This window comes from Danio rerio, chromosome 11, assembly GCF_049306965.1.
Source record: "Danio rerio strain Tuebingen ecotype United States chromosome 11, GRCz12tu, whole genome shotgun sequence".
Taxonomy (NCBI): Eukaryota; Metazoa; Chordata; class Actinopteri; order Cypriniformes; family Danionidae; genus Danio; species Danio rerio.
The window spans coordinates 4,067,391-4,094,000 of NC_133186.1; the positions used below are offsets into that span (position 1 = coordinate 4,067,391).

Genomic DNA, 26,610 nt, shown 5'->3' on the forward strand with positions numbered 1-26,610 from the left:
GGGTAAGATGAAGGGGGCATTGAAGATGAATCCAAAGAATCTTGATGAACTCTGGGAGTCCTGCAGGAACGCTTTCTTCGCCATTCCAGATGACTTTATTAATCAGTGATTTGAGTCAGTGCAGAGATGTATGGATGCAGTCCTCCAAGCTCATGATGGAGTCAGACACAATATTCATTCTGTCTCCACTGCAGCAGGACTTTATATTCTATACTGGACATTATTTCTGTTAAGTGACAAGACTTTCGTCTGAGCAAAGTCAGACCTTACTGTCCTAATGAAATCATTAAAAATCAAGGCATGAACATGTTTTATTTTGGTCAAATAAGTGTAATCTAGAGGCCTTTGCCTTTCATAAGAGCCACTTCTGATACCTAAGTGACAAGAATTGTGTCAGGTGTATATAATAGGGAAATGTTCCATAAAAAAAAAGTGGGTCTATAATATCACCCCAAAATGGATGACTATTTGTTTAAATGATGAAGTATAAAACATGAGTGTATTACACAACTTCAAAAGCTGTACCATAGATGGGTTAGTGTTATTAGTACTTTAAAACTGGACCGTGAACGCTGAGGTAGTGCACTGGTGTAGAACGTTGGCTGTTTTTCTGTTCAATTGTTGGTCCCGATAACTTACTCATTGGTTTTAAGAAGGTCTGAAAAACATTAAGGCTTTTCTGTAGTTTTCATCCAGACAGTTCTGTGTCAGAAAGTCCTTTGATAAACAAAACATGAAGTCCAATCCCCTATTTTTCCTCGACGTGTTTCCTTATTGGATGGAATTTACCTGTGGGATCTGGAATGTACCATTTGTCCCAAATGTCAGAAAAAGAGGAGGTTCTTCCCCACGGCTTATAATGCCCGTTCCAATGGAGGAGTTTTGCAGCCTTCACAAACTGAGCTGAATAGCGGTTCCCTGCTCCTGTCGCTCCTAGAAATGCACACAATTAAAAATTAGACTGTTGTTCACTAATAAGAGATGTACAAAGCATTTATGAACCTGAAGTCTTGATTATTTCCTCACCCAAATGGCGGACGTTCCACATTGGGTCAATGTTCGAGTGGTGCTTGTAGAATACAATAAGCATTGGTGGTGTTGTCATGCTGTCGGCTAAAGTTTTACTGTAAAGGTCCTCTCTGAAGTGAAATAACCATAACAAAAAATCAGTAGCAGCTATAAAAGAGGCTTAGACCTTGCTAAAACTCGCCATAAATCCTAAGCCTATGTAGCATACAAATAGTCTCAGGGCTACCGAGAACATTGAGAACTGTCAATGTACTGTAGTCAAAACCACAGTAAAGTGTAAATTGACTTTTTCAAAACAATGCAACTGAACAGCGCTACGGCCAGGCAACATATAAGATATGTTAACAATTGAACATGCTTTATTATAGATGTGGGTTGCTGATTTCTTTGGGAGCCGAATTCACCATTGACACCTACATCAAAAGCATTTACTTATTTAATTTGGCATAGTGATTGCGCATGTTTATTACAAACTTATGTTAAATGACGTAGCGGAAAAACTAATAATGCTAACTTTCTGAATAGACAGACTATGGGTAATAAAGTATGGTCTTGAAGAGAATAATAACATGGTAGAATCTTTGGAGTTAATTTGAATGTTTTTAACTGCAATTAGTGGACTGAGTCATGAAAGCTCTGCTGCTTTTGTGCCATGTCATGCTACATATATATATATTTTTTAAGGAATTGCTTTAGCGTTTCTCGTTTTATACTAGGGCTGCACAATATATAATTTCAGCATTGATATCGTAATGTATGCATCTACAATAGTCACACTGCAAGATATGCAATGTTGAGTCTGGATTATAGTTGACCAAGAGATATTAAATGACTGTATTTCTATTGAATTTAAATGATTATTGACATTTATCTTCTTATTTTTTTTGTTTCTAGTTACATTTTAAAGAAAACAAGAATTTTACTTACCCCAATGCCAAATAATTTTTGCTTGTTTTAAAGAAAAGCTCTTCATTTTGTATTATTTCTTCAGAAGTTGAAAACAAAACATTTTTACTTGATTAAGAATTTTTAGATATTTGGACTAGAAACAAATCAAAGTGAAGCATGTTTTGTGATGATTCAATTTTTGTACCCAAATACTGTTAAGACTTCCCAGAAAACCGTCAAAGGCTGCTTTTCAAACTATCTTGTGAAACTTCATATTGCAATATTTATTCCAGAAAAATAAAATCGCAATAGATTTTTCCAATATCATGCAGCCCTACTTAATACTACCTTCATAATAAGTGTTGAATTTTTAAACTCATCATTAACACAATTTCTTCAAGAGTCCTGTAGGATGCAAGGATGACCACACTCTGTCACGGTCCCCTAAACCAGTGGTTCTCAAAGTGGGGGTTGGGACCCCCTGGGGGGTCGCGGGACAATGAGAGGGGGTCGCTTAGTGATTTACAAAAATCTAATAAATTTGAATAAACTTTTATGATTACCATTGTTAATCCATAACCAACAGAAGATAAAAGATAGTTACATAAAAAAAATACAATATCCAAACAAAAAGCCATCAGCATTTTGGTTTTTGTTGTTTTTTACATTAATTGCAACCCTTAGGGTTTTTACATTAGATTAATGACAAAGCAACAGCGTCAGTGCACCAGCTAAACTTTCTGACACCGTTACAGCACTCACGTACATTTAAAATACATACAGGACACTAAACATGGAGTATGATGTGTAAGTGGCAATCTCCAAAATTAAACCAAGAAAAGACTTGGGATGTAACTTAAATATTGTGCCCACCAGTCTAATTAGATGAGGTTAATATAAAATAATCATAATAAAAATGATAGGGGACTTGAACTTTTTTGTGTTGTCAATATGCTTGTGTTTATATAGGCTGATTGGTTTGTGTGAGTGTTGTGTGCAACGTTTGTATGATTATTAACACTTACGAAAATAGTGGGGGTCGCGAGTCATTGGCATTGTTATTTTGGGGGTCCCGGGCTAAAAAGTTTCCTAAACTATGCCTTTGTTTGTTGTGAATACACGCCCTCTAGTGGTGACAGTTACTGTGCCGTTAAGAGGCCGCGCGAGAGTTAATCTGCCTTCTGTGAGCCGTATAGCTCCTACTTGAATTTCATTGGTTGCTTTGTATTTAAATTTCGAGCGCTGTCAGAAGTGACTATTATTTAAGAAAACTTCAAACACAGATGCATCTTAAGCAAAACATTTTGAGGGCATGATTTAGCCATTTATTATTACTGTAGGGGTCTTCCTTGTCTTTTTTGCTCCAGATTTTTGTCCTATTAACTCAGCAAGAGATCTGATAGCTTATATAAGAAGCGCCATACTGATATTATCGCTTTCGCCTCATTCTTAACCAAAAGGCAAATATTGCAAAATCTTGGTGTGCCCCCCTGAAAATCTGTCCCGTTACAAGGCCTAATGTCTTTTTTAACATTTGGAAAAATTAAATACACCATTAAGGACTCTGCCAGCTTATTTTATAAAATGTGGAACCCTGTGATTTCCTTTGTCGAGACCTCACCTTTGTTGTAGAGGGAAACCCCTGAGCATGAGAAAATGTCAATTGCATATTTCAAACAGTTGGCAGCCCTGCAGACTACCTCTAGCATTTGATGAATGAAAGGCATCGTAAGAAGAAAAACAACAGAGCCAAACACAAGTAACTGAACACAAAACTAACTTAGCATTGCGCTCCATCCAGAACTCAAGCTGACTGGTGACGTTCTGCTGCTTCCACTCGGTTAAATTGGCCACGAAGACTCCAGGATTGAAGGAGCAAGTGTTTGCTCTCATTCCAAGCTTCTTAATCGCTTCCTTCTTAAAGTCCAGATAACCAATGTAGCTGTTCTGTAGCAAATAAAGTAATAAAGCAAATCAATGTAAATCTATAACAGATATGAAATGCATGTCTTGAAAACTTTCTCTGAAGTAGGCTGAATGGTGTGACTAGATTCTTATAACGTACTACAGTGACAGTATACACAGCCAAAAATGATGACCATCAGCCAATATGCTGTTAGTTCTCGTCTTGCTTTCAAAACAGCGCAGAGTCCTGCAGGAATGCTCTCTTCGCCATTCCAGATGACTTTATTAATCAGTGATTTGAGTCAGTGCAGAGATGTATGGATGCAGTCCTCCAAGCTCATGATGGAGTCAGACACAATATTCATTCTGTCTCCACTGCAGCAGGACTTTATATTCTATACTGGACATTATTTCTGTTCAGTGACAAGACTTTCGTCTGAGCAAAGTCAGACCTTACTGTCCTAATGAAATCATTCAAAATCAAGGCATGATCATATTTTATTGTGGTCAAATAAGCACAATATAGAGGCCTTTGCCTTTCATGTAAGCCACTTCTGATACCAAATGATCAACTAGAAGTCAAGTTATTTTTTGTTGTTCCTAAAACTTAGATCAGCGACAAGACTTTTGTAAGGTGGTGTACAATGATGAAGGGCAGAGGGTTGCTGAAAAACTACTGAAAGATTTCAGCTGCTGTCTGGGCTCTTACTGCCTTTCTACACCTCCCTTTCTTCATGTATTCAATCCTTTTTTCCTGCTTCATTTCATTTTATTAAACATAATTTCATTTGTAAATTTGTAGAAAAACGGTGATGTTTTCAATACTAATTTTCCCTGCTGTATTTAAAAACACATGGTAAAAGTTGCACAATTTTGGGAAAATCTAATTGCAATTCTTTTTAGCTCTCCAGATAATGGCTACCTCCAGATAACCTGCTGCATGTTTTTGTTGCCTTTCCTTAATTTGTCTTTTTGCTAATTTTGTTTTGTATTCAATTCAATTCAGCTTTATTTGTATAGCGCTTTTACAATGTAGATTGTGTCAAAGCAGCTTCACATAAATGGTCATAGTAACTGGAACAGTGTGGTCCAGGTTTTAGTGTTTAAGTTCAGTTCAGTTTAGCTCAGTTCAGTGTGATTTAATCATTACTGAGAGTTCAAACACTGAAGAGCAAATTCATTGATGCGTAGCTCTACCAATCCTGAACCATGCGAGGCAGTGGCGACAGCCACTGTTTTGTATGTACAGAGTGAAGCAGATGAGATCAGTGCAGAATAGTCATACCTGATTTCCGGCTCCTCTGACGATCCCTTTAGAGGAAGCAGAGTCACAGTCCTCTGAGAAAGCTGCAACGTGACCCGACTTAAGACTGGTGTTAAACAGCTCCCGAATGTCCCCTACAAAATTATACAATTACTGCTGTTATGACTCCAGACTCTATCATTTTTATATTTGACCCTTATTATGGTGTTAAACTTTCTTGGGATGTTTAGACCTTGGGCATAGGGCTTGGGTTACATCAAAAATGGAAAGAAGTGAACTAGTGTTTACTGTTGTACGCACATTTTCCTTTCCTTCAAAAATAAAAAATATTTATATTAAAAAATATATTGTTTTTGGTTACACTTTATCTTAGTGTCTTTGTAACAATGTCACAATTAATGTAATTACTAAAAAATATAAATTACACAACAGGATTAGTTTTTAGATTACTTTTTTTCTAAAAAGAAATACATTTTCATGAAAATTCATACAAAATTGCCACCTCGTAAAATTGTTTTATTTGTTTGTACATATTAGAGTGCCTCAAGATGACTTAACTAGTTGTAAAATATGGTAACCCCCCCCCCCCAAAAAAAATAAGCAGAGTAATTCTTATTTTAATCCACACCCCCGAACTAAACCTTTAATATAAATTATATGTATTTTAGTAACTTATTTAATTAGTGGTGATAGACACATTAAATACTGTTAAGGTAACCTAGACCTAGATGTAAATTCTGGGGTATTTAAAGGGATAGTTCACCCAAAAATGAAAATTCTGTCATCATTTACTCTCTCTTGACTTGTTCCAACAGCTATATTTTAAGTTGTTCAGTTAAACACAAAAGAAGATATTTTGAATAATGCTGAAAACCTGTAACCATTGACTTCCATAGTATTTGTTTTTCCTATGGATGTCAATGGTTACCAGTTTCCATCATTTTTCAAAATATCTTCTTTTGTGTTTAACATAGAATAAAAAAATAAAGATGGTTTAAATAAAAAAATTGGGTGAACTATCTTTTTAAAAACTACAAACTATGCACTTTACCTTGTACAATCACGTCATCATCTAGGTATATAGCCTTTTCTGCATCTGGTAAGAAAGCTGGCATGTAGAATCTGGCAAACGTCAACTGAAAAATAAGATAAAGGCATAGATATGAAGAATAATTTGCATTTTTTTGCTCCACACCATACAATTCAATTGAAATAAATGCATATATGTTTACCGGCCTCACGGTCTCCATCTTCTGAGCATCAGTAGGAATCTTTCCCAAGAGGATCGATGGATCGAAGACGATAATTTTGTGTTTCAAGTCAGTCTTGCTTAACCATGTACTGAAAGGAGAAAAGTACTCTTGTTTATTGATTAAAATAAACGAAACAGCATGGTTTTTAGGAGTTTTATGACAAGCGAAGGGTAAAAATGAAGACAGAATTTTCAGTTTTGTTTGAATCTCTTTAAAATTCCCATGAAATTAAAGTTTTAGATGTTTAGTATCAGTATAGTCAGTTTTTAGAACATCTATAAGCTAGTGTGCACCAAAAAAAGTGTCAAAATTTGTGTTTAGAAGATAAAAAACTGATGTACACATGTAAAGCTTGTAGTTTGTCACTTCCGGCTAAATAAATCAATGGTTTTATTCCCGTCACCTCATACTTCAGTTTCTCATCAAATCTTCCGACCAATCAAATGCCCTCAGTGTGTAACATGCCCCGCCCCCTTCAAGATGCTTCACATTTGATGCTCTAGCTCACAGGTGTCAAACTCAGTTCCAAAAGGGTCGCAGCTCTGCACAGTTTAGTTCCAACCAGAGGTGTGGACTCGAGTCATGTGACTTGGACTCGAGTCAGACTCGAGTCATGAATTTGATGACTTTAGACTCGACTTGACAAAATATAAAAAGACTTGCAACTTGACTTGGACTTGAACATAAATGACTTGGACTTTGACTAGGACTTGCCCCTATTGACTTGTAAAGACTTGCTGCTTCCCATGAAAAGCCCAACGATAAAAAAGTATGTTGACATGGACCGCTCTCTCTCTCTCTGTTTATGTGTGCTTGTGTGTGACAGCATGCGCGCGCGCGCGTGTGTGTGAGCATGCGCGCTTTCGGCATGACGTCCAATCGAAGCACGGTAGATTGTTTTGATTCGACAGTATCCAACGTGACTACTATGAGGCGCCGGAGTGGACAAAAGTCAAGCAAACGCAGAGAGAATTTGAATTTGAACTTGAGATCGAGCCAATACTCGCGTGCCAATACTCGCTCTCTCTCTCTCTCTCTCTCTCACATACAACATACACCTCTCTCTCTCTCTCTCTCTCTCTCTCTCTCTCTCTCTCGTGCATTCAGTCTCTTTGCGTTCGCTTGACTTTTGTTTACGATGGCGTCTCATACCTTTAGTGCTTTTGCTCTCATGGGATCCTCCTGTTAAACTGACCCTTCGCTAAGCCACGCCCAAAAACCGCCACCCACCAATCGCGGCTTACCAATCGTAGCTACGGGCAGAGGCTCTGTCAAGCTTTCGAGCGAGGGAAACAAGCCAAATCGTTGCGCAATTGGATTGTGAAAATCTGACACCCGCTATCCTAAAAGTTTGGACTGGGTGGTGGGATTTTTTCCCTTTTCAAAACCAAAGCCCAAGAGGAGAAATGCCAGCGTGGATCAAGCTGTGTGAGGGGCGGTAAAGGAGTTAAGCTAAGTTGGTTTTGTTTTCGATATTCACATTCAATGATAGGTGGCAATAACTCACACTCCTCTTATCCTAAACAGATCTAAACTGTGTTTCTTTAAAAAAAAACAAAAAAAAAAACAAAGCAGGTTATGCTTTCCAGCGGTCTTTTTCTTTTTTTCCACTCGATATTATGAGCCAGGGCTCGACAATAAGGACTGCCCGATGGCCCGGGGCCAGCGTGCGAGACACTCGGGCCAGTGTACAAAATGTTACTGGCTCGATCGGGCCAGCTGCTGCCTTTTTGCCTGCCAGATCGAGCCAGAGCTGCGTGCTGCGACTGTCTGTCAATTGTGTGCAAATACAATCTTACGGTGCTTTCACACATAGACGTTTGTTTCGGAATCTGTCTCGTTTCACCCGTTAGCGCGTTTTTTAAGCATATATCCAGCAGTTGCGCTCGCATCCGCGCCAAATCAATCAGTCCAAGATCGCCTGAATGAGACGCGGTCTCTGTCCTATTGAGCGTATCGATTGTAGCGAGAAAACAAAACAATGCAACGAACTAACGACCCAGGCTATATCACAGTGTATCATGATCATGTAATAGCCATATATACGGCTATATGAAGAGGGAATGATGAGCAGGGCGAGATGTCATTCTTACCGGTAAATGCGAAAGTGAAAGCATGCTGAAATATTACCGAGAGCTGTTTGTCCAGCCTGATCTCGGTTTATCCGTCAGGAAAATTGACCGAAATTACTATCTGTTAATTTTTCCATATTTTAATCGTATAATATGTTGTATTAGGCCTGTTGTTTTGTTCATTTCCGCACTGACAGCTCGAAAGAAAGATTTACATTGATCTAATGCAGTCTCGGTTCATCTGCTATGTCTTCTCTATAATTAAGCTTAAAATACAGAATTATAGTCAACGTTTCTTTAATAGATTGATTAATTCAATTGATCGATTTCTACAAAACCTGACAATTGAAATGAGGCTCTGTATATATGAGAAAGTCTGACCTCGATTTGTATTTGGTGACGATGTCTGTGGGTTGTTAAAATTAAAGTGCACATTTTCACTTATAAAATATTCTATACACAATGCACAAAAGTTTGGGGTCAGTGTGATTAAATATGTTAAAACAAGCTTCTTCTGCTCACCAGGGCTGCAATGATTTCATCATAAATACAAATTGTGAAATGTTGCACTATAAAATAACTGTTCAAAAGTAGTTTATCATTTAATTTATTCATTTATTCCAGTGATTTTAAAGATGAGATTTCAGCTTCATTACTCCAGTCACATGATCCTTCAGAAATCACTAATATTAATTATTATTATATTTATTAATGGTAATAGTTATAAAATCAATAATGTCTGGAGTAATTATTTTATTTGAAACTAAATACAATAACAAAGCAGTTATTTAAAATTTTAATAAATATTTAACAATTACACCTTTTTTACATTTATAAATATAGCCTTGATGAACTGAATAGTTTTCCTTAAACATTTTAAAAATTACCGTAAATATATATACAGATTTATTAGCCCCCTTTTGTTTTTTGTTTTTAAAATATTTCCTAAATGATGTTTAACAAAGCAAAGAAATGTTTATATTTTGTCTGATAATATTTTTTCCTCTGAACAAAATCTTATTTGTTTTATTTTGGCTAGAATAAAAACATTTTTTTTTAACCATTTTAAGGTAAAATTTATTAGCCTCTTAAGCTAATTGTTTTTCAGACTGTCTACAGAACAAACCATCATTATACAATAACTAGCCTAATTACCCTAACCTGCCTAGTTAACCTAATTACCCTAGTTAAGCCTTTAAATGTCACTTTAAGCTGTATAGAAGTGTCTTGAAGAATATCTAGTAAAATATTATTTACAGTCATCATGGCAAAGATAAAATAAATCAGTTATTAGAGATGAGTTATTAAAACTATTATGTTTAGAAATGTGCTGAGAAAATCTGTTCTCTGTTAAATAGAAATTGGGGAAAAAAATAAACAGGGGTGCTAATAATTTAGGGGGACTAATAATTCTGAAATCAACTGTGTGTGTGTGTGTGTGTGTGTGTGTGTGTGTATATATATACACACACACACACACACGCACATTCAAATAGCGATTAACTTCTTTTTTTTTTTTGGTGGGGCCAGTGAAAATTTGGGCTGGGCAAGTAAAAATCAGAACCACTGGCCCGATCGGGCCAGTAGAAAAAATCCTTAGCGTTGAACCCTGTGAGCACTGCTTAGTTTAAACCCTCGCTATTGTAACGCATATTAATACATACACTAATATTTGCTGGTAGGAAAAATCTATTTGTTCACTTCTGTTATTTATACTTTAATGTGCATTTCAATTTTTTTCTTCCACTTAACTGCAAATTTGAATAAAAACTGGATAAAGAGCACACAAACATGCTGACAGTAATAGGTACTGTACACTGTTATGGGTCAATGATGCTAATATTCGGCACAAATCCATCAGTTTCTTAGGTTATTAGATTATTTTATACTTTCACCTCTCCTGCTGTGCATGAACTATGCTGTTGAATGTTCAGCGTATGAGGTGGCTAGGCCAACCTTGCTTCAATTTTGATAAAATTATTTTCTAATCAGTTGCTATTATGTTGTGAATATACCCCTGTAATGTATACTGCAGTCCTCTTTTGTCTGGCTTTCTCAGATATCTCACCTGTTTGCCAAAAATGACTAATTAAATCCTTGGGAATGTCTGACACCAGCGCATACACACTGTAAGAGATGTGCCAGGCATGAAAGCTTGACAGGCGTAGCAACAGTAACTAAGGAGGGCGAGGCTTAGCGAAGGGTTATTCCAAGAATGTTGATATGGTTTCTTTCTTGCTTTACTATTTATTAACAATACACAAAAAACTAAAAGGTTAAGGTAAATTCTTTAATAAATTCTAGTGTTTTTGAGTATTATACTTGTTGTATACTTGTATTATACTTATTATAGTAGTATTAACAATAGTGAACAGATAAAATAATACAAAGTGTAGTTTTACTACAGTAAAGTGTAGTGATTTGTAGTATAAAATACCCTATATTGTAAAATAATACAGCACTAGGTAATTTGTTTATATTACACTTGTGTTACCATAGCAACTATAGTATTACCACAACTGATCAATTGAAGTTCTTTACTGTAGTAGGCTACTGTTCAAAACACAGTACATGCCAATATACGTGTTCAGGGGCCCTGTGGAACAGCTTTCCTCAAAATGAAGAGGATGACATGGAAAATGTCCTCCACAATCTCATCAGTAAAGTGGAAGCCAGCAGACACTAGTTTACTTTATTTTAGCTGCCATGATAAAATGAGATTAATAGTGAGATTTATTTGAAGAGTGAATAGTACAGTAGGCTATAATACCTTATCAAGTGTTTCCTTATTTTTATCACAGTTACATTTCTGCTTGCATTAGTTTTTGTTTAAATTCTTTTAAAATAAAATGTATTCTTTACATCCAACATCTATTCCAGGGGTGCCTTATAGTGGTGAAAACCCTTTTACAAGGGGTGTTACCCCTGTGTAAACTCTAGCCACCCCTGTGGCCAACCCGATATGATTTTGCTGTTGACATTATTTATTTAAATCTACTTACATAAATGCAATACAATGCAATATTTCAATAAATAAATAGCAGCCACTAAATTATTGTGGATTGATTGGTGCCACTGACGTAGCTGGCCTCTTCTGGCCCCCCTTAAGCAAATTTTCAGGGGGGCACCACTGGTCTATTCTCTGTCTTTAAGTGTTTGAAACTGAAAATATCTCATCATATAAAACAACCAAAAATGTTATGGTTTATTAGATTAAACATTTAATATATGTCTATTTTAGTATTTTGGTTATTGTTATTAAACAGTGCAGCAATATGAATCATATCAAAAAGCATGAAAGGAAGAGGGAACACTACACAAATTGTGAGTTTGCATATAATCTCTGAGAGCGCTTAAGAAAATTTGTGTGTGAGCAGTGCATATTTGAGAGCGAGAGAAAATTTGAGAACTCGCAATCAGTTTTGTCCACAAACAGAGGAAATCCGTGCACGAGCATCACACAAGGTAGAGAGCAAAGCTCTTCAACGTTATGTGAAGAAAACAACTTTATTGTTTGTATGAAGTAGCCTACTTCATTAACAATATGTGCTACCATTTTACATTGCTGCTAGACGGATTTGCTACTCCATCTCTTCAGCACACACGAGATTCAATTGACAAAATTCCAATTTCACTCAATTTAACTTTGCAGCATATACAGGAGTTGGTCTACTGCTACCACATTGAGGTTATGTAATTTTGGTTAATCACAAGTTGATCACCGAAGACATAACATAGCACAACTAAACTTAATGAATTAGACAGCAGTAGACCTGCAATTTCTGTGTGATGTGAGGCAAAATGGAGTCTTTTTTTGGTGGAACTCGTTCTTGTGCATTATGCTGTGGAGACGAGACGCAGCACTGTTCAGTACTTTTTCAGAAAATTGCATTTGTATTTTTATATATCTGAGCAATGTTCTTTAATAAAAAAAGGTTTGTTTAATTAATACAGATCTTACAACCATACCTAATCTGTATATATTTTATTTTTCTGTTAAAAAGACTCGAAAAGACTCGAAAATCAAACTGCAGGACTTTGGACTTGACTTGAGACTTGTTGCCTTTGACTCGGGACTTGACTCGGGACTTGCCTGTCTTGACTCGGGACTTGACTCGGGACTTGAGGGCAATGAATTGAGACTTACTTGTGACTTGCCAAACAATGACTTGGTCCCACCTCTGGTTCCAACCCTAATTAAAAACACCTGATCAAACTAATTGAGTCCTTCAGGCTTGTTTGAAACCTACATGTAAGTGTGTTGGAGCAGGGTTGGAACTAAACTGTGCAGGGCTTCGGCCCTCCAGGAATTGAGTTTGACACCCCTGCTTTAGCTCAAACACTTACTGGCAGTGGTGATTAAACGCTATTGGCTTTTTTTTTTAAGTGAGAGGGGCTACATTATGTCCCGCCCTCCGTGTTTCAGTTGAAGTTACGGCAAACATCTAATAAAAATGCACATTTTAGGCACTTCACGAGTTCTTCTAAATGCCTCTATTTTGCTCTTTGTCCTAATTTGGATTCTTAATGAAATCTCCTGCAACATAACACTAACAATAATTCGACAATATCCATTTCCAAGGATTATAATAGGAGTACCTAAGATGGACCACAGACTCATTTAGAGTCACTATGTTGAAGACGACATTAGCTTTGCTGTTGCGGTAGATGCTGTTCATGGCGGTGACTGCAGCTCCCAGTCTCTCCTCTGGAGCCGTAATGAGCACAGGAATCTCTTCTCCTGATCTCATGGCTTTACGACCCAACAGAAAGTCCGTCTCAAAAGGCAAAATCATCCCAGGCACTGTGTCTGAAAAAAAACAACGAAAAAAAATAAAAATAAACAGGAAAGTCACTGAAGTGCATCAAGGGTGCTTAAAGGGAAGACTGCTTGACATTGGAAAAATTGACATTGCTATATTTTGTTATTCTGTGATATATATTGTGATATAAATACAGAATTTCTTCAGGTGACTTGATTATCTTTATTCGGAAAAATCTACACTACCTGACAAAAGTCTTGTCGCCTTTCCAAGTTTTAGGAGCAACAAATAATAATTTGACTTCTGTTTCCCAGAGATGGGTTGCAGCTGGAAGGGCATCCGCTGCGTAAAAACTTGCTGGACAAGTTGGCGGTTCATTCCACTGTGGCGACCCCGGATTAATAAAGGGACTAAGCCGACAAGAAAATGAATAAATGAATGAATTTGACTTCTAGTTGATCATTTGGTGTAGAGGCACACCATTCGTGCACATGCTTATGCAGCTTCTAATCCAACAACCAGTATTTGAAAAAACGCGAGGAAGACCGAATCTTCTTTTAAAAAGGGTTTACTGAAGAAATGCAAACAAAAATAAAGGTACAATAGACTCGATATAGCTCGGTCAAAAAACTGTGTTGCTTCCAACATTCATAACTGCAATCGGATTTAAACATATACATTAATGACCTTATGACGAATTACTGTCGGAAGCCAAAATACCAAAGTAAAAGTTTTTAAATTGTGCATTTTAGATAATACAATCACAATAAATTCTTATTATATTTAAATATCAATTTCCATCACGTTTTAACCTTTTTAACTAAATTATTATCACAAATGAATTATGCATAACTGGCTCTTACATTACGTATCAGCAGAGGCTCATATGAAAGGCAACGGCCTCTGGATTACGCTTATTGGACCAAAATAAAATATGACTGCATCCATACATCTCTGCAATGACTCAAATAACTTATTAATAAAGTAATGCCTAGTTCAGACTGCGTGATTTTAGCCCCGATTTTGGCACGCTGACAGGTTTTGAGAAATCGCAGACAAATGCCTGAAATCACAGGCAAATCGGTGCTCGTGCACGTGAGTGACAATCACACAGTATGAACTATCAAAGACGCGATCTGAGAGAATCACCGATGAGCCGCCGATGCCTGCGAGATATTTGGCGTGCTGAATATCTGGAGCTGTCGGCGATTCAAATCATGCCGTGTGAATTGAGTTTTTACTGAAAATAACATCAGCGATCACCTACAGCCAATGAGAGAGCGGCATTTACTTGTGTGTGCGTGTGTATATACCTGCTGCAGGCCAGCGGGAGAAGTTAACAGCGCTCTTTTTCGGTTTATTTGGACCCACGAAATGGAGGAAAAACTAGTGGAGGTTTGACAGGACTCAGGAGCAACCGTGTCTGTTTGACGTTTCATACAGAAAGAAATTAGTTTATTATCAATGTTGAGGAGAAATGGCTAATTCCCTTTAAACCCAGGTGAGCAAATATGGACATTTTCTACCCCATTAAAGGCTTCTTTCTCATTATGTAGTTAATAACAAAAGATATACGACGTGTTTTTGGCTGTGAGACGTAGTTTGGACGAAGTTGTCTGCGATTCTTCCTATAGTAAAGTCATGCAATGTGAAAGTCCCTGTCGCCAATCCATCTTGCAGTGTAAACAAAGCAGAGACGAAACGCAAGCCCAGATAGTCACACAGTGTGAAAACATCTGTGACAAGACTACTTTGAAAATCATGCAGTCTGAACTCGGCATTATCTGGAATGGCAAAGAAAGTGTTCTTGCAGGACTCCAAGAGTCAAACAAGATTCTTTGGATTCATCTTCAACGCCTCCTCCTTCATCTTACCCCAGACATGCTCAATAATGTTCATGTCTAGTGACTGGGCAGGCCAATCCTGGAGCACCTTCTTTGCTTACAGAAACATGGATGTGGAAGCTATCCTGCTGAAGATGTTGCTATCCCCTCTGCAGATCTCTCACATGCCCCCATACTGAATGTAACCCCAAACCATGAGTTCTCCTTCACCAAACTTGACTGATTTCAGTAAGAATCTTAGGTCCATGCGCGTTCCAGTAGGTCTTCTGCAGTTGTGATAATTGGGATGCAGTTCAACAGACGATTCATCTGAAAACAATCTACCTTCTGCCACTTTTCCAAATGATAAACTAGAAGTCAAGTTATTAATTGTTGCTCTTACAACTGAGATCAACAACAAGACTTTTGTCAAGTAGTGTATTGTTTTCGATTGATTGGGATGATTTTGTAGTGAAATGCATCTGCATTAAATCTAAAATCTAATAAGTGTAATAATGAAAAAGACACAATTGAAATAAACGGTGTGTATTTTAAAAAGTTGTCCAAGTCTAACAGCATTCAGGTATTATTATGTAATTGAACAATACAAATGCGAATATATTCAATATAAGTCATCGTTGTTAAAGTTAGAAACGGTACATTTTCTTAAGCCTGAATGCCTTTAAAATCATTATACAGTCAGATTCCTATTTGAGCTTCTGTCTTCTGTTGAACACCAAAGTAGATATTTCAAAGAAAGATGGAAACATGTCATACTATTGTTTTCTCACCATCTGTGATCACTAGATTTTAGAATCCGTGTGTTTGTAACCACTTGTGGGTGATTAAAAAGTGAATATATTTACATTATTTTGAATGAACTATTCTATTAAAAACCTTTAAACAACATCAGAGTCTGCATACCTGAAGTCTCTTGGTTCAGGAAATCGTTGAGATTCAGCAGATTTCGATGCAAAACGATTAAAAAGGCAACAACAAGCAGCACAAGAATAACCACATTCACTGAAAAGAAGAAGACACATGTCAAATGTTGAAGTATAAATATAACAATTTTAGGTAAATAGTTTGTGAAAGTCGTGTAAAATATAGTTACCTCTGCGTACAGTCATGGCACTGGATTAAAAGCCCTTCAGTTTAAACTCTGAATCAAAACAAACACTAGCATGAGTACAAGGCAAGTAAACTGACAGAAATATATAGTTAACTTTGGGCTGATGTGGATATTCAAGAATGTTGAATCACAGTAATGCGAGAAACTCCACACGAGGTAAAACACAAAGCCTTGGAAAGTGCAAGAGGTCAAACCTTAAATGTAACAGAAACTGGACTCTCTCCGGCTCTTCATCCAAAACGCCAACTCAACATCAACAATCCCAGTTACCCTTCAGTCCTGCAGAAAACACACCGCTGCCGAAAAAGACTTTCGCTGATGCATATAGCATAATGAAGGATTCAACGCAACAGTATGAGGCAAAAGTTGTGTGTGAACAAATCTTTGAAGTGAACAAATCGGAGTGGAACACGTCCGAGAAAACGACTCGTTGCTATAAGAGATACAGCTGCGACCGGAAGTTACCGATAATTGTTTATATTAATTAAATATGTATTAATAGTACTTTATTAACGTATACACGTACCCTAATCCTAAAACCAACCATCACAGTAATGTAAAAACAGTAAATACACATAGTATTATCTATATTATTTATTAAATTACCCATTAAATTGAATTTTATTAACGTCTAACCCTACCCCAACCATCACAGTAATGTAAAAGAGTAATTATACCTAGTATTATTTATATTATTAATAAAGTTCTAACCTTACCCAACCATCTAAAAACAGTAATTATACCAAGTATTATTCAGGTTATTATTAAATTACCATTAAATTTAACTTTATTATGTCTATCCCTACCCCAACCACCACAGTAATGTAAAAACAGTAATTTTACAGAGTATTATTCATATAATTTATATTAAATTATGCATTACATTAATTTTTATTAACGTGTAACGTGTAATTAGGTAAGCTAAATTGTCCATAGTGAATGAGTGTGTTTGGATGTTTCCCAGAGATGGGTTGCAGCTGGAAGGGCATCCACTGCGCAAAACATGCTGGATAAGTTGGCGGTTAATTCCGCTGTGGCAACCCTAGATTAATAAAGGGATTAAGCCGAAAAGAAAATGAATGAATGAATACCAATCTGTGTGGTAATATAATAATTATTAAAATCCTCTTTCTAAAGTCATTTTTCCCCTTGTAATTTTGGTTTTAAAAAATAATAATAATAAATAGTGCTGTGCACAACAGAAGCTAATTTAAGCTAACTAGTTAGTGTGCAAAAAAGTACAGTGTCATGATGTTAAGTTTTATTCAACACGCTATTCCAGTAAAAACACAAATATAAAAGTAGATAAAGTAAATAAAAGTAGGCATATTTAGCTGTTAACATGTGTCTGTGAAATGAAATGATACAAAAGATTCGAGTCATGAACACTACTTCTTTTGTCCGAGTCGTTCCCTATGAGTGACAGATCAGATAATTTCAGCGGCGGATGACGTATCTGATCTAAAATGTGCGCCCAGATTTCTGCCTGCTTAAAAACATTCTATTTAATTTATATTTGCACCAATTTTTTATTATTTAAATATGTACGCCACAATTGTCACGAGATATGTAATATTCACTCACAAGAGAGGCAGTTTAAATTGGTTTGCGCCTTTTAGCCGGTAAAGTCTAGATGGGATACAGCTGCGGATACTCAAATTAATATAGCATAGATTTTGTGACACTGTACACCAATTATAGATATTTTAACATTACAGCGAGGGTTTGATTTAGGGTTCGGGTAGGAGTGACGTAAATAAAATACAGTTAGTGGATAATTTATCAAATATTTTAAATATTTATCGTTAACTACCGGCCGCAACTGTCTCCCTTCTAGCCCTTTCCTCCAAAGGGGTCCTTCAGATCTCTACGTACACACTTTCAAACAGGAAACCATCCTCCTCGTCTGGACTATCTTGCAGCTTTATTCTGTCATTTCAAAATGCTTTCAATGTTTAAATCTATACCAACCCATATGGTGAGTCTGCTTTTGTGCTGCATTATTGTATTACAGCGTGCGTTTGTTTATTTTGTGAGCTCGGCGGTGTTCCTGACATATGTTAGCAGCTAACGTGCATTAGCGACATCCTGCAGAAGCAATTTAAGCAAAATATAAATAAAATTATAAATAAAAAGGCGTTTTAGTTACTGCTGATATTAAAACTAAAGTTACATGTCAACGAATTCAGTCAATTGTGCAGCATTGGGAGTCAATTCTAACGGTAACGTTATATAATATTTACCAGCATAATTATAACGTAATTACATATATTCATCCAGTATTTAAATGTACCTTATGTTATGCGGTTGATATGTGCTGAATGCGACAGTACACTGCCAAACTGTATTTTCGTCCTCAGTTTTTTTTTCTCAGGCTTGTTTTCCAACTTTATTAAACTAAAAATTATTGAGTTAACTTAATTATAGAGGTAAAGTTGGTTTTATATTCGCACATTCGTTCATTTAGCAGTCTCTATAATGTTTACCATGCTACTTTGAATGCTCAAACGGAAATAGCATGCGAGACTTGTAAACAACATAACGCTATCTAATTCACTGTCAACAATGTTGTACTTTGATAGTCATGTTCTGCTAATATCATTTCCCTATTTACAATTAGCAAACAATACTTTTCTGAAATTATAATATTAAGGAGAAAGTCTGAATATCCGAATATAAAACCAACTTTACCTCTAGAACGTAATTCCACACTTACTTGAGCATTAAAATGACATGTAACATAACATATTCATAGAAGTTCATTGCTTTTTGACCAAAAAAAGATCAATATCTTACTAAACAAATAAATCACTCAGTTTAACACATTATTCTGGAATGTTTTAAAATCCACAATTAATTTTTTAATGTCGATATTTTGATTGTAAAACTGCATACCTGAAGCAAACAATAGATTTTAACAGTGTGTATTTTTTGATCGTAATCTTTTTGGCAAAAGCGATCAGTAACGATCGACTAAACTAATAAAATCACTTAATTTGATCTATTTTTCAGGAATGTGTTAATATCCACAGGTCGTGTTTAACATCGAATTTTTAACATCAATATTGGAAAACTGCATATCTGAAGCAAACATTCATTCATTCATTTTCCTTCGGCTTAGTCCCTTTATTTATCATGGGTCGCCACAGCGGAATGAACCGTCAACTTATCCAGCATATGTTTTACACAGCGGATGCCCTTTCATCTGTAACCCAGTAACCCAGTACTGGGAAACACCCATACACACTTATTTACACTTATACACTTCAGTCAATTCAGTTTACTCAATTCACCTATACCGCATGTGTTTGGACTGTGTGGGAAAATCGGAGCACCCTGAGGAACATGCAAACTCCACACAGAAATGCCAACTGACCCAGCCGGGACTCGAACCAGCGACCTTCTTACTGTGAGGCGACAGTGCTAACCACTGTGCCACTAATGTTCAATCACTAACTTATTATTATTTGTTTAATATAGTCATATTGTGACCATGTTTTATTGTATAGGGCAGCAGTGTATGTGAGTTACTACCTGAACTGAATATGAATGCTCATATTATGCCCACTGATTATTTGCAGGACTATAAAGGACAGAAACTCGCTGAGCAGATTTTCCAAGGAATCATCCTGGTGTCAGCGGTGAGTAACGCTGTTTGCGTCTTTACTAAATCTAGATATCATACACATTTATAGTGATATTATGCACATTAAAATAAAAATAAATTAAAATACATTTATAATGATATAATGTATATAAACATTTTAAAGATTTTTAGTGATTTCCGCATACAAAAAAAAAAAAAAACATTTATAATGATGTATTATGCACATTAATATGCACATACAAATACAAAAATTTATTTACAGTGATATTGTGCGCATACAATTTTTAAATAGATATTTATAGATATTATGTACATACAAATTGAAAAAAAGCATTTATACTAATATTGTGCACATGCAAATAAAACATTATTATTATTATTATTATTATTATTGTTGCTGTCTTCAAGTTGTATTCACAATAAACTAATTTGTACTAATAATTTGTATGATAAATACATTCTATTACATTATTTGTTTCTACTCACAATAATTTATCAACACTTATTTACATTAAAACCTATTTATATTTGTTTAGTTTTAATTAGATTTTATTTAATCTTTATCTTTTTTGTTTTAAAAGTTTAATTAATAACTTATTTATTAACACTGAACATTTAAAGTGAGATTATGCACAAACAAAATTATAAATAATTATTTATCATGATACTATGCACAATAATATCACCAAAAACTAAATATATATATATATATATATATATATATATATATATATATATATATATATATATATATATATATATATATATATATATATCCACCTTAAAAAAAAGTGTATTAGTTAATTTCTTCTGTTTTCCAAAACGTCCATTTTTGTTATTGATAATAATTTGCTTCAGTTTCTCAGAAAGTTACACAAAAATATTTGTAAAAAATTATTTTTTTCACAAACTGTGTAGTAATGTGAATGTTTGTTGATTTTTGTGCTCTGTCTGATGTGTGTTTACCCTGCAGGCGATCGGCTTCATCTACGGTTTAATTGTTCAGCAGTTTGGATGGACGGTTTACATAATGCTGGCTGGATTCACCGTGTCCTGTTTGGTACGTTTATACTGTTGAAATTATTATAAATATATATATTTTTAAATATTTACACACACTATATAATTAATTTATTTTAATTAATATTTTTTTATCAATATTTTTTATTTAATTAGTGTTTATGTAATTGACATTACTGAAATTTATTTATATACAATTTTGGTTTATTTATTTGCATCGTATTCAATCATATTTTATTATTATTATTGTTGTTGTTGTTATTATTATTATTTAGTTTATTTACACATATACTTACTCATTTTACTCAATATTACTTCATTGTTTCATATTAATTCATTATTTATTTGTTTAAAATTATAATTGCACTACTTTGTTTGTTTGTTTAGACTTTATTAATCCTAAAGGAAACTTCACGTCACAGCAGAGCTCACCGCACTGTAAAAAAATCATATTAAATTAAAAGAAATATATAAATAAATTCATTTATTCATTTTCCTTCAGCTTAGTCCCTTTATTTATCGGCTCGCCACAGCGCCAACTTATCCAGCATATTTTTTACACAGTAAATGCCCTTCCAGCTGCAACCCAGTACTGGGAAACAACCATATACCCTCACACAAACTCATACAGTACGGCCAATTTAGTTAATTTAATTCACCTATGCCGCATGTCTTTGGACTTGTGGGGGAAAACGGAGCACCCGGAGGAAACCCACGCCAACACGGGGAGAACATGCAAACTCCACACAGAAATGCCAACTGGTCCAGCTGGGACTCGAACCGGCGACCTTCTTGCTGTGAGGTGACAGTGCTAACCACTAAGCCACCATGCCATAAAATTACATCCATACTGCACACCTTAGTTTCAAGGAACGAGTAGAGACAAGTCCATATATACAGTATCAACACAGTTACCATTAGACATAATTCAACTAGTATGAGTCCACTTATACTTCTTTACATTCTTTACTATCTTGTCTCATTCAATTTTTAAACCTCAATCCTTAAAACTGAAGCCTGCAGTGTGTTTAATAGTGTGTGTGTGTGTGTGTGTGTGTGTGTGTTGTTCCTCTAGCTTACTCTTCCTCCGTGGCCGATGTACAGAAAAAGCCCTTTGAACTGGCAGCCGGCTTTACCTGAGACGCCTGCAGAAACCCGGGAGAAACCTCAGGAGAACCAGAAGAAGAAGAAGCACAAGTGATGGGATTTTACTGCGGATTCGGCACAGCAACGCAGAAATACAGCAGAAACAAAGTCTATATGAAAACCCTTTCGATTATTTTCACCTTCATACATGCAATATGTAATAAACAACTGTGTTTGGTATATGTGTGTGTGTGTGTGGTGTTTTGTAAATTTCCCACATAGCATACAAGTCATGCACACAGCAATTTATGTTATGCTAACTTTCTAAAATCTGTCATTTTTAAATGTTATTTTCGCAAATGTTTTCACTTTTAATTTTAATAACCAATCTATATGTCAGCTTAATTTTTACCGCATCTTCTCATTTGTAAAAATGTACATTAAAATAAATGAAATTACATATCCTTGCTACCTAAAATTGAGCATTTATGAAAGCTATAAAGCAATATATAAACAAATGCATGTAATTGCATATACAGTGAGGTCAATAAGTATTTGATAACCCTGTGATTTTTCAAGATATCCTACATAGAAATCATGGAGGGGTCTAGAATGTTCAGCATAGGTGCTTGTCCACTGTGAGAGACAGAATTGTACGATTTTTGAACAATTTATTTGTAAATTAGCATCAAATAAGTCCTCACCAGGTTTACACACACAGTGCAGGAGGGATGTTGACCCACTCCTCCATCAGATCTTCTTTAGATCTGTCAGGTTTAGGGGCTGTCGCTGAGCAACACGAATTTTCAGCATTCAGCTCCATCCAAAGATTTTCTATTGGGTTTAGGTTTGGAGACTGGCTAGGCCACTCCATAACCTTGATATGATTCTTACAGAGCCACTCCTTGGTCTTCCTGGCTGTGTGCTTTGGGTCATTGTCATGCTTCACTGTAGGTATAATATTATTGGGATGATACTCATCATTCCTCCTCCAAACACAGCGAATGGAGTTAAGACCAAAAAGTTCTCCCTTCTGAAGTGTGTGTAAACCCGGTGAGGACTTATTTGATGCTAATTTACAAATAAATTGTTCAAAAATCAGACAATTCTGTCTCTCACAGTGGACATGCAGCTATGCTGAACATTCTAGACCCCTCCATGATCTCTATGTAGGATATCTTAAAAAATCACAGGGTGATCAAATACTTATTGACCTCACTGTATATAATCTTACTTTCAATCATAGTTTAATGTTAAAAACGGAAGTATGTCAAATATTCATAAAACAGAAATGTAAACAAATTAAATAATTACCTAATAATAATACATTCATTCATTTTCTTGTTGGCTTAGTCCCTTTGATAATCCGGGGTCGCCACAGCGGAATGAACCGCCAACTTATCCAGCAAGTTTTTACGCAGCGGATGCCCTTCCAGCCGCAACCCATCTCAGGGAAACTAATAATAATAATACGACTGAAATAAAGAGTTTCCTAAAAAGATATTTTATTATAAATTCCTCATTGATTTACATTATTCGCAATATAAATACGCAGTCCAGAAAATAGGAAAAGGGAAAACTATTCTCAACGTCTCTTTCAAAATTCAAGATTCTACACAGCATAGATTCACATCCCCCTAGATGACTATAAAGGTGCGCAATAACAGCTTCATTGCATATCTAGTGTTCTATCATCACTATACATTTACAAAAGCATTCAACGGTAACAGTGATTGTTGATAGGAGGCTTCAGTGAAGTGTGTGTGTGTGTTTTCTGCTCATCAGTAATAATTGCTTATCAGTGTTTGTGGAGCGGCTCAGTCTTTAAAAGCGACGTCCTCAAAGAACTTCAGCTGCCGCACTTTCACTGCGAACTGCTTGTATTTGTCATCACCCATTTGCTCCTGCAGCAAAAGCTGGAGGGAAAACAGAACCGAAGAAATCCCATGTGATTGATAGGTTGATCCTGAAGTTTCAGCTCAAAATACCACACAAATAATGTTTTGGAATAACTTTTTTTGAATTTAATAAAATAAAAATCTCAAATTTTGCTTTACTGGACATCACTTTACATCTGTATCATGTCTTCATTTTGATTTGTTGTCAACATGCAGGAGATAAGACAAGAATGTCTTGGTTAATCCCAATTGTAGGTGACTTGCCTCTCTCTTGTCCTCGTCCTCCTCCTGCATGATGTCCAGCGCTCGGTCCAGCAGCTTCACCCCGAGTCCTTTCAGAACATCAGTGCGCAAGTGTTCAATCACCCTCCTGACCTTTGCAGGACCCGTGCTGTCATCTGCACACACACAAAATCTCTCATTTTCTTTTGCAAAACGTTGTGGGTTTTTCTGTTTTTCCTAAAGTTTTCCAGGGGTCCGTTCTTCGTACGTGGATTACTCAATTAGCTGGATTTGGATGTTGACGATTTGACACGATCCAGGATCGTTTCGTTCTTCTAAGATGATCCGAGAGTTGTTGTCATAGCAACAGTTCTGCTAGGTCAAACCTGGTCGGGAGCAGGTTCAATTCATATAAACAGGATAAGATCGGCTCAGTTCAAGCAAAGATAATACAGAAAGTATGTACTGAATTATGATATTTTCTTACAGTAGTAGTTATATACACTTGGGAAAATGGTACATATTTTTGAACTATATATATATATATAAAGTTATAGTCATTAATAAAATAAATAAAGTTATAAATATTAATAAAACTTATGCAATCTGCACCCTCGAAATGAAAGTACAAAGACTGCCACCTGGTGGTGCAAAGAGAAAACTTATTGATTTGAACTTTTTAGATCGCTTTAGTACAAATTGTGTATAATAGAAATGCACAACATGTGACTTTTTTTTAAAGAAATAATACATTTATGCAGTCATAAACATGTTTTGACAGTTAATATGCCAGTGATTTGATGCTTCACAAAAGTTGCAGACGCCTTTACCAACATGAAAATGCTTTTGTAAACAACCAGTTATTCTTTACACCGATTAAAAAACGGCTACTATTATAAAGAAAATCTTTTCTAAATGTAGAACTAAATACATTGATTTGCATTGAAATACATGATGAATACTCTTGACACATGAAAGTGTAAAGCCTGCAGCTCACAACAAATGTGGAAGGTTATTGCGTGTCATATTTAAGAAGCCGTTTACTGCTAATTTGATGTAATTTTGCTCACATGGATAATTGAATATTAATCAGATGATGTCATTACGCTGCTGTGCCGTCAGGCAATCGCTGCATTGCTGATCATGAATTCGAGGATCAATAGATCTGTCCTTCACAACACACGCAGCGATCTCAGATCAGTTCATCCAGACATTCTAATCTGATCCGCGAACTTGTTTGAAGAACCAAATTAGCGAGAGATCAGTTATCAAGATTAAAAGATCCAGGATCTGCCAAATCATCTTAGATCATTTAAGCGAGGTATGAAGAATGGACCCCAGGCCTGGAAAATCCCAATTCCCAATTCCATGACTTTTCCAAAGAAAAGCAGAATAATGGTAGTAATTGTAAGCAATGCCATTGGTTGAAAGTGGACAAATTTAAATGTAAATGCGTTCTCTAATCACAAGTTGCAAAGGAAACCCATCGTAATCAGATCAGAGACTTCGAGAGGAAGAAAAAAACATCAGTTGTGTTTTTACCTAAAGGGAAGCCGGTGATTTGTAAATCTCCCTGCGCCTCTCTGGATTTCCCATGAAGCATCAGCGTGTCTCGGTATTTCCTATTGAGTTTGAACTCTGGCAGCGGAGTGGAGTGACATCTGGGTCCGTCAGGCTCAAATAATGCATCTCTACCATCCATGTGTAACGTCTGCGTCATCATCTGCACCAAGTCTTGCATCTCATTGCTCTCACACTTTCTGCAAAAAAGAAAGCATTTAGATTTTTTTCATTGTTATTGGCAAGTCTCATAAAGATTTCAGAATACTCACCATATAGTCAAATCATATGCATTAAATATATATAATTACCGGCCACTTTATTAGGTACACCTTACTAGTATTGGACTTACGGCTTGGGCCTCTTTTGCCTTAAGAACTGCCTTAATTTTTTGTGGCATGGATTTAACAAGGTACTGGAAATATTCCTCAGAGATTTTGCTCCATATTGACATGTTAGCATCAAACAGTTGCTGCAGATTTGGCGGCTGCGCATCCATGATGCAAATCTCCCCGTTCCACCACATCCCAAAGGTGCTCTATTGGATTGAGACCTGTTGACTGTGGAGGCCATTTAAGTACAGTGAACTCATTGTCATGTTCAAGAAACCAGTCTGAGATGATTCACGCTTTATGACATGGTGTGTTATCCTGCTGGAAGTAGCCATCAGAAGATGGAGACACTGTGGTCATTAAGGGATGGACATGGTCAGCAACAATACTCAGGTAGGCTGTGGTGTTGATACAATGCTCAATTAATACTAATGGGCCCAAAGTGTGTCAAGAAAATCTCCCCCACACCATTACACCACCACCACCACCACCAGCCTGAACCATTGATACAAGGCAGGATGGATCTATGCTTTCATGCTGTTGACACCAAATTCTGACCCGACCATCCGAATGTTGCAGCAGAAATAGAGACTCACCAGACCAGGCAACGTTTCCCCAATCTTCTATTGTCCAGTTTTGGCGAGGCTGTGTGAATTGTAGCCTCAGTTTCCTGTTCTTAGCTGACAGGAGTGGCACCCGGTGTGGTCTTCCGCTGCTGTAGCTTATCTGCCTCAAGGTTGGACGTGTTGTGCGTTC

General features: G+C 36.2%; 3 protein-coding genes across 4 annotated transcripts in view; 1 reads left to right on the forward strand and 2 right to left on the reverse strand.

The window, feature by feature from the left end:
- Positions 1 to 529: 529 nt before the first annotated feature.
- On the reverse strand, positions 530 to 16,427 carry glt8d1 (glycosyltransferase 8 domain containing 1). The gene is given in 10 exon segments (NM_001007338.1): positions 530 to 933; positions 1,027 to 1,139; positions 3,698 to 3,864; positions 5,108 to 5,220; positions 6,138 to 6,222; positions 6,319 to 6,427; positions 13,011 to 13,221; positions 15,922 to 16,020; positions 16,112 to 16,159; positions 16,324 to 16,427. Coding segments are annotated over 9 exon segments (1,098 nt in total). The 5' UTR covers positions 16,128 to 16,159; positions 16,324 to 16,427; the 3' UTR covers positions 530 to 748.
- Positions 16,428 to 17,983: 1,556 nt separating this feature from the next.
- On the forward strand, positions 17,984 to 22,082 carry spcs1 (signal peptidase complex subunit 1). Its single transcript, NM_001033102.1, has 4 exons — positions 17,984 to 18,107; positions 19,711 to 19,770; positions 20,710 to 20,796; positions 21,832 to 22,082. The coding sequence occupies exons 1-4, from the start codon at positions 18,072 to 18,074 to the stop codon at positions 21,955 to 21,957; spliced, it is 309 nt and encodes a 102-aa protein (NP_001028274.1). The 5' UTR covers positions 17,984 to 18,071; the 3' UTR covers positions 21,958 to 22,082.
- Positions 22,083 to 23,325: 1,243 nt separating this feature from the next.
- nek4 (NIMA-related kinase 4) overlaps positions 23,326 to 26,610 on the reverse strand; it is a 29,544-nt gene continuing 26,259 nt past the window's right edge. Inside the window, 3 exon segments of one of the 2 annotated variants that reach the window (NM_201012.1) lie at positions 23,326 to 23,758; positions 24,005 to 24,138; positions 25,505 to 25,722. In NM_201012.1, the coding sequence (NP_957306.1) occupies positions 23,660 to 23,758; positions 24,005 to 24,138; positions 25,505 to 25,722 (451 nt within the window). In that variant the 3' untranslated portion in view covers positions 23,326 to 23,659. 2 annotated transcript variants of the gene reach the window in all.

Excerpts from the sequence above, each read along its gene's own strand:
- spcs1 (NM_001033102.1), top strand. The coding sequence starts at position 18,072 with ATGCTTTCAATGTTTAAATCTATACCAACCCATATG. Across the intron at positions 19,771-20,709 it reads GAATCATCCTGGTGTCAGCG|GCGATCGGCTTCATCTACGG; the intron begins GTGAGTAACGCT and ends TTTACCCTGCAG. Across the intron at positions 20,797-21,831 it reads GATTCACCGTGTCCTGTTTG|CTTACTCTTCCTCCGTGGCC; the intron begins GTACGTTTATAC and ends TTGTTCCTCTAG.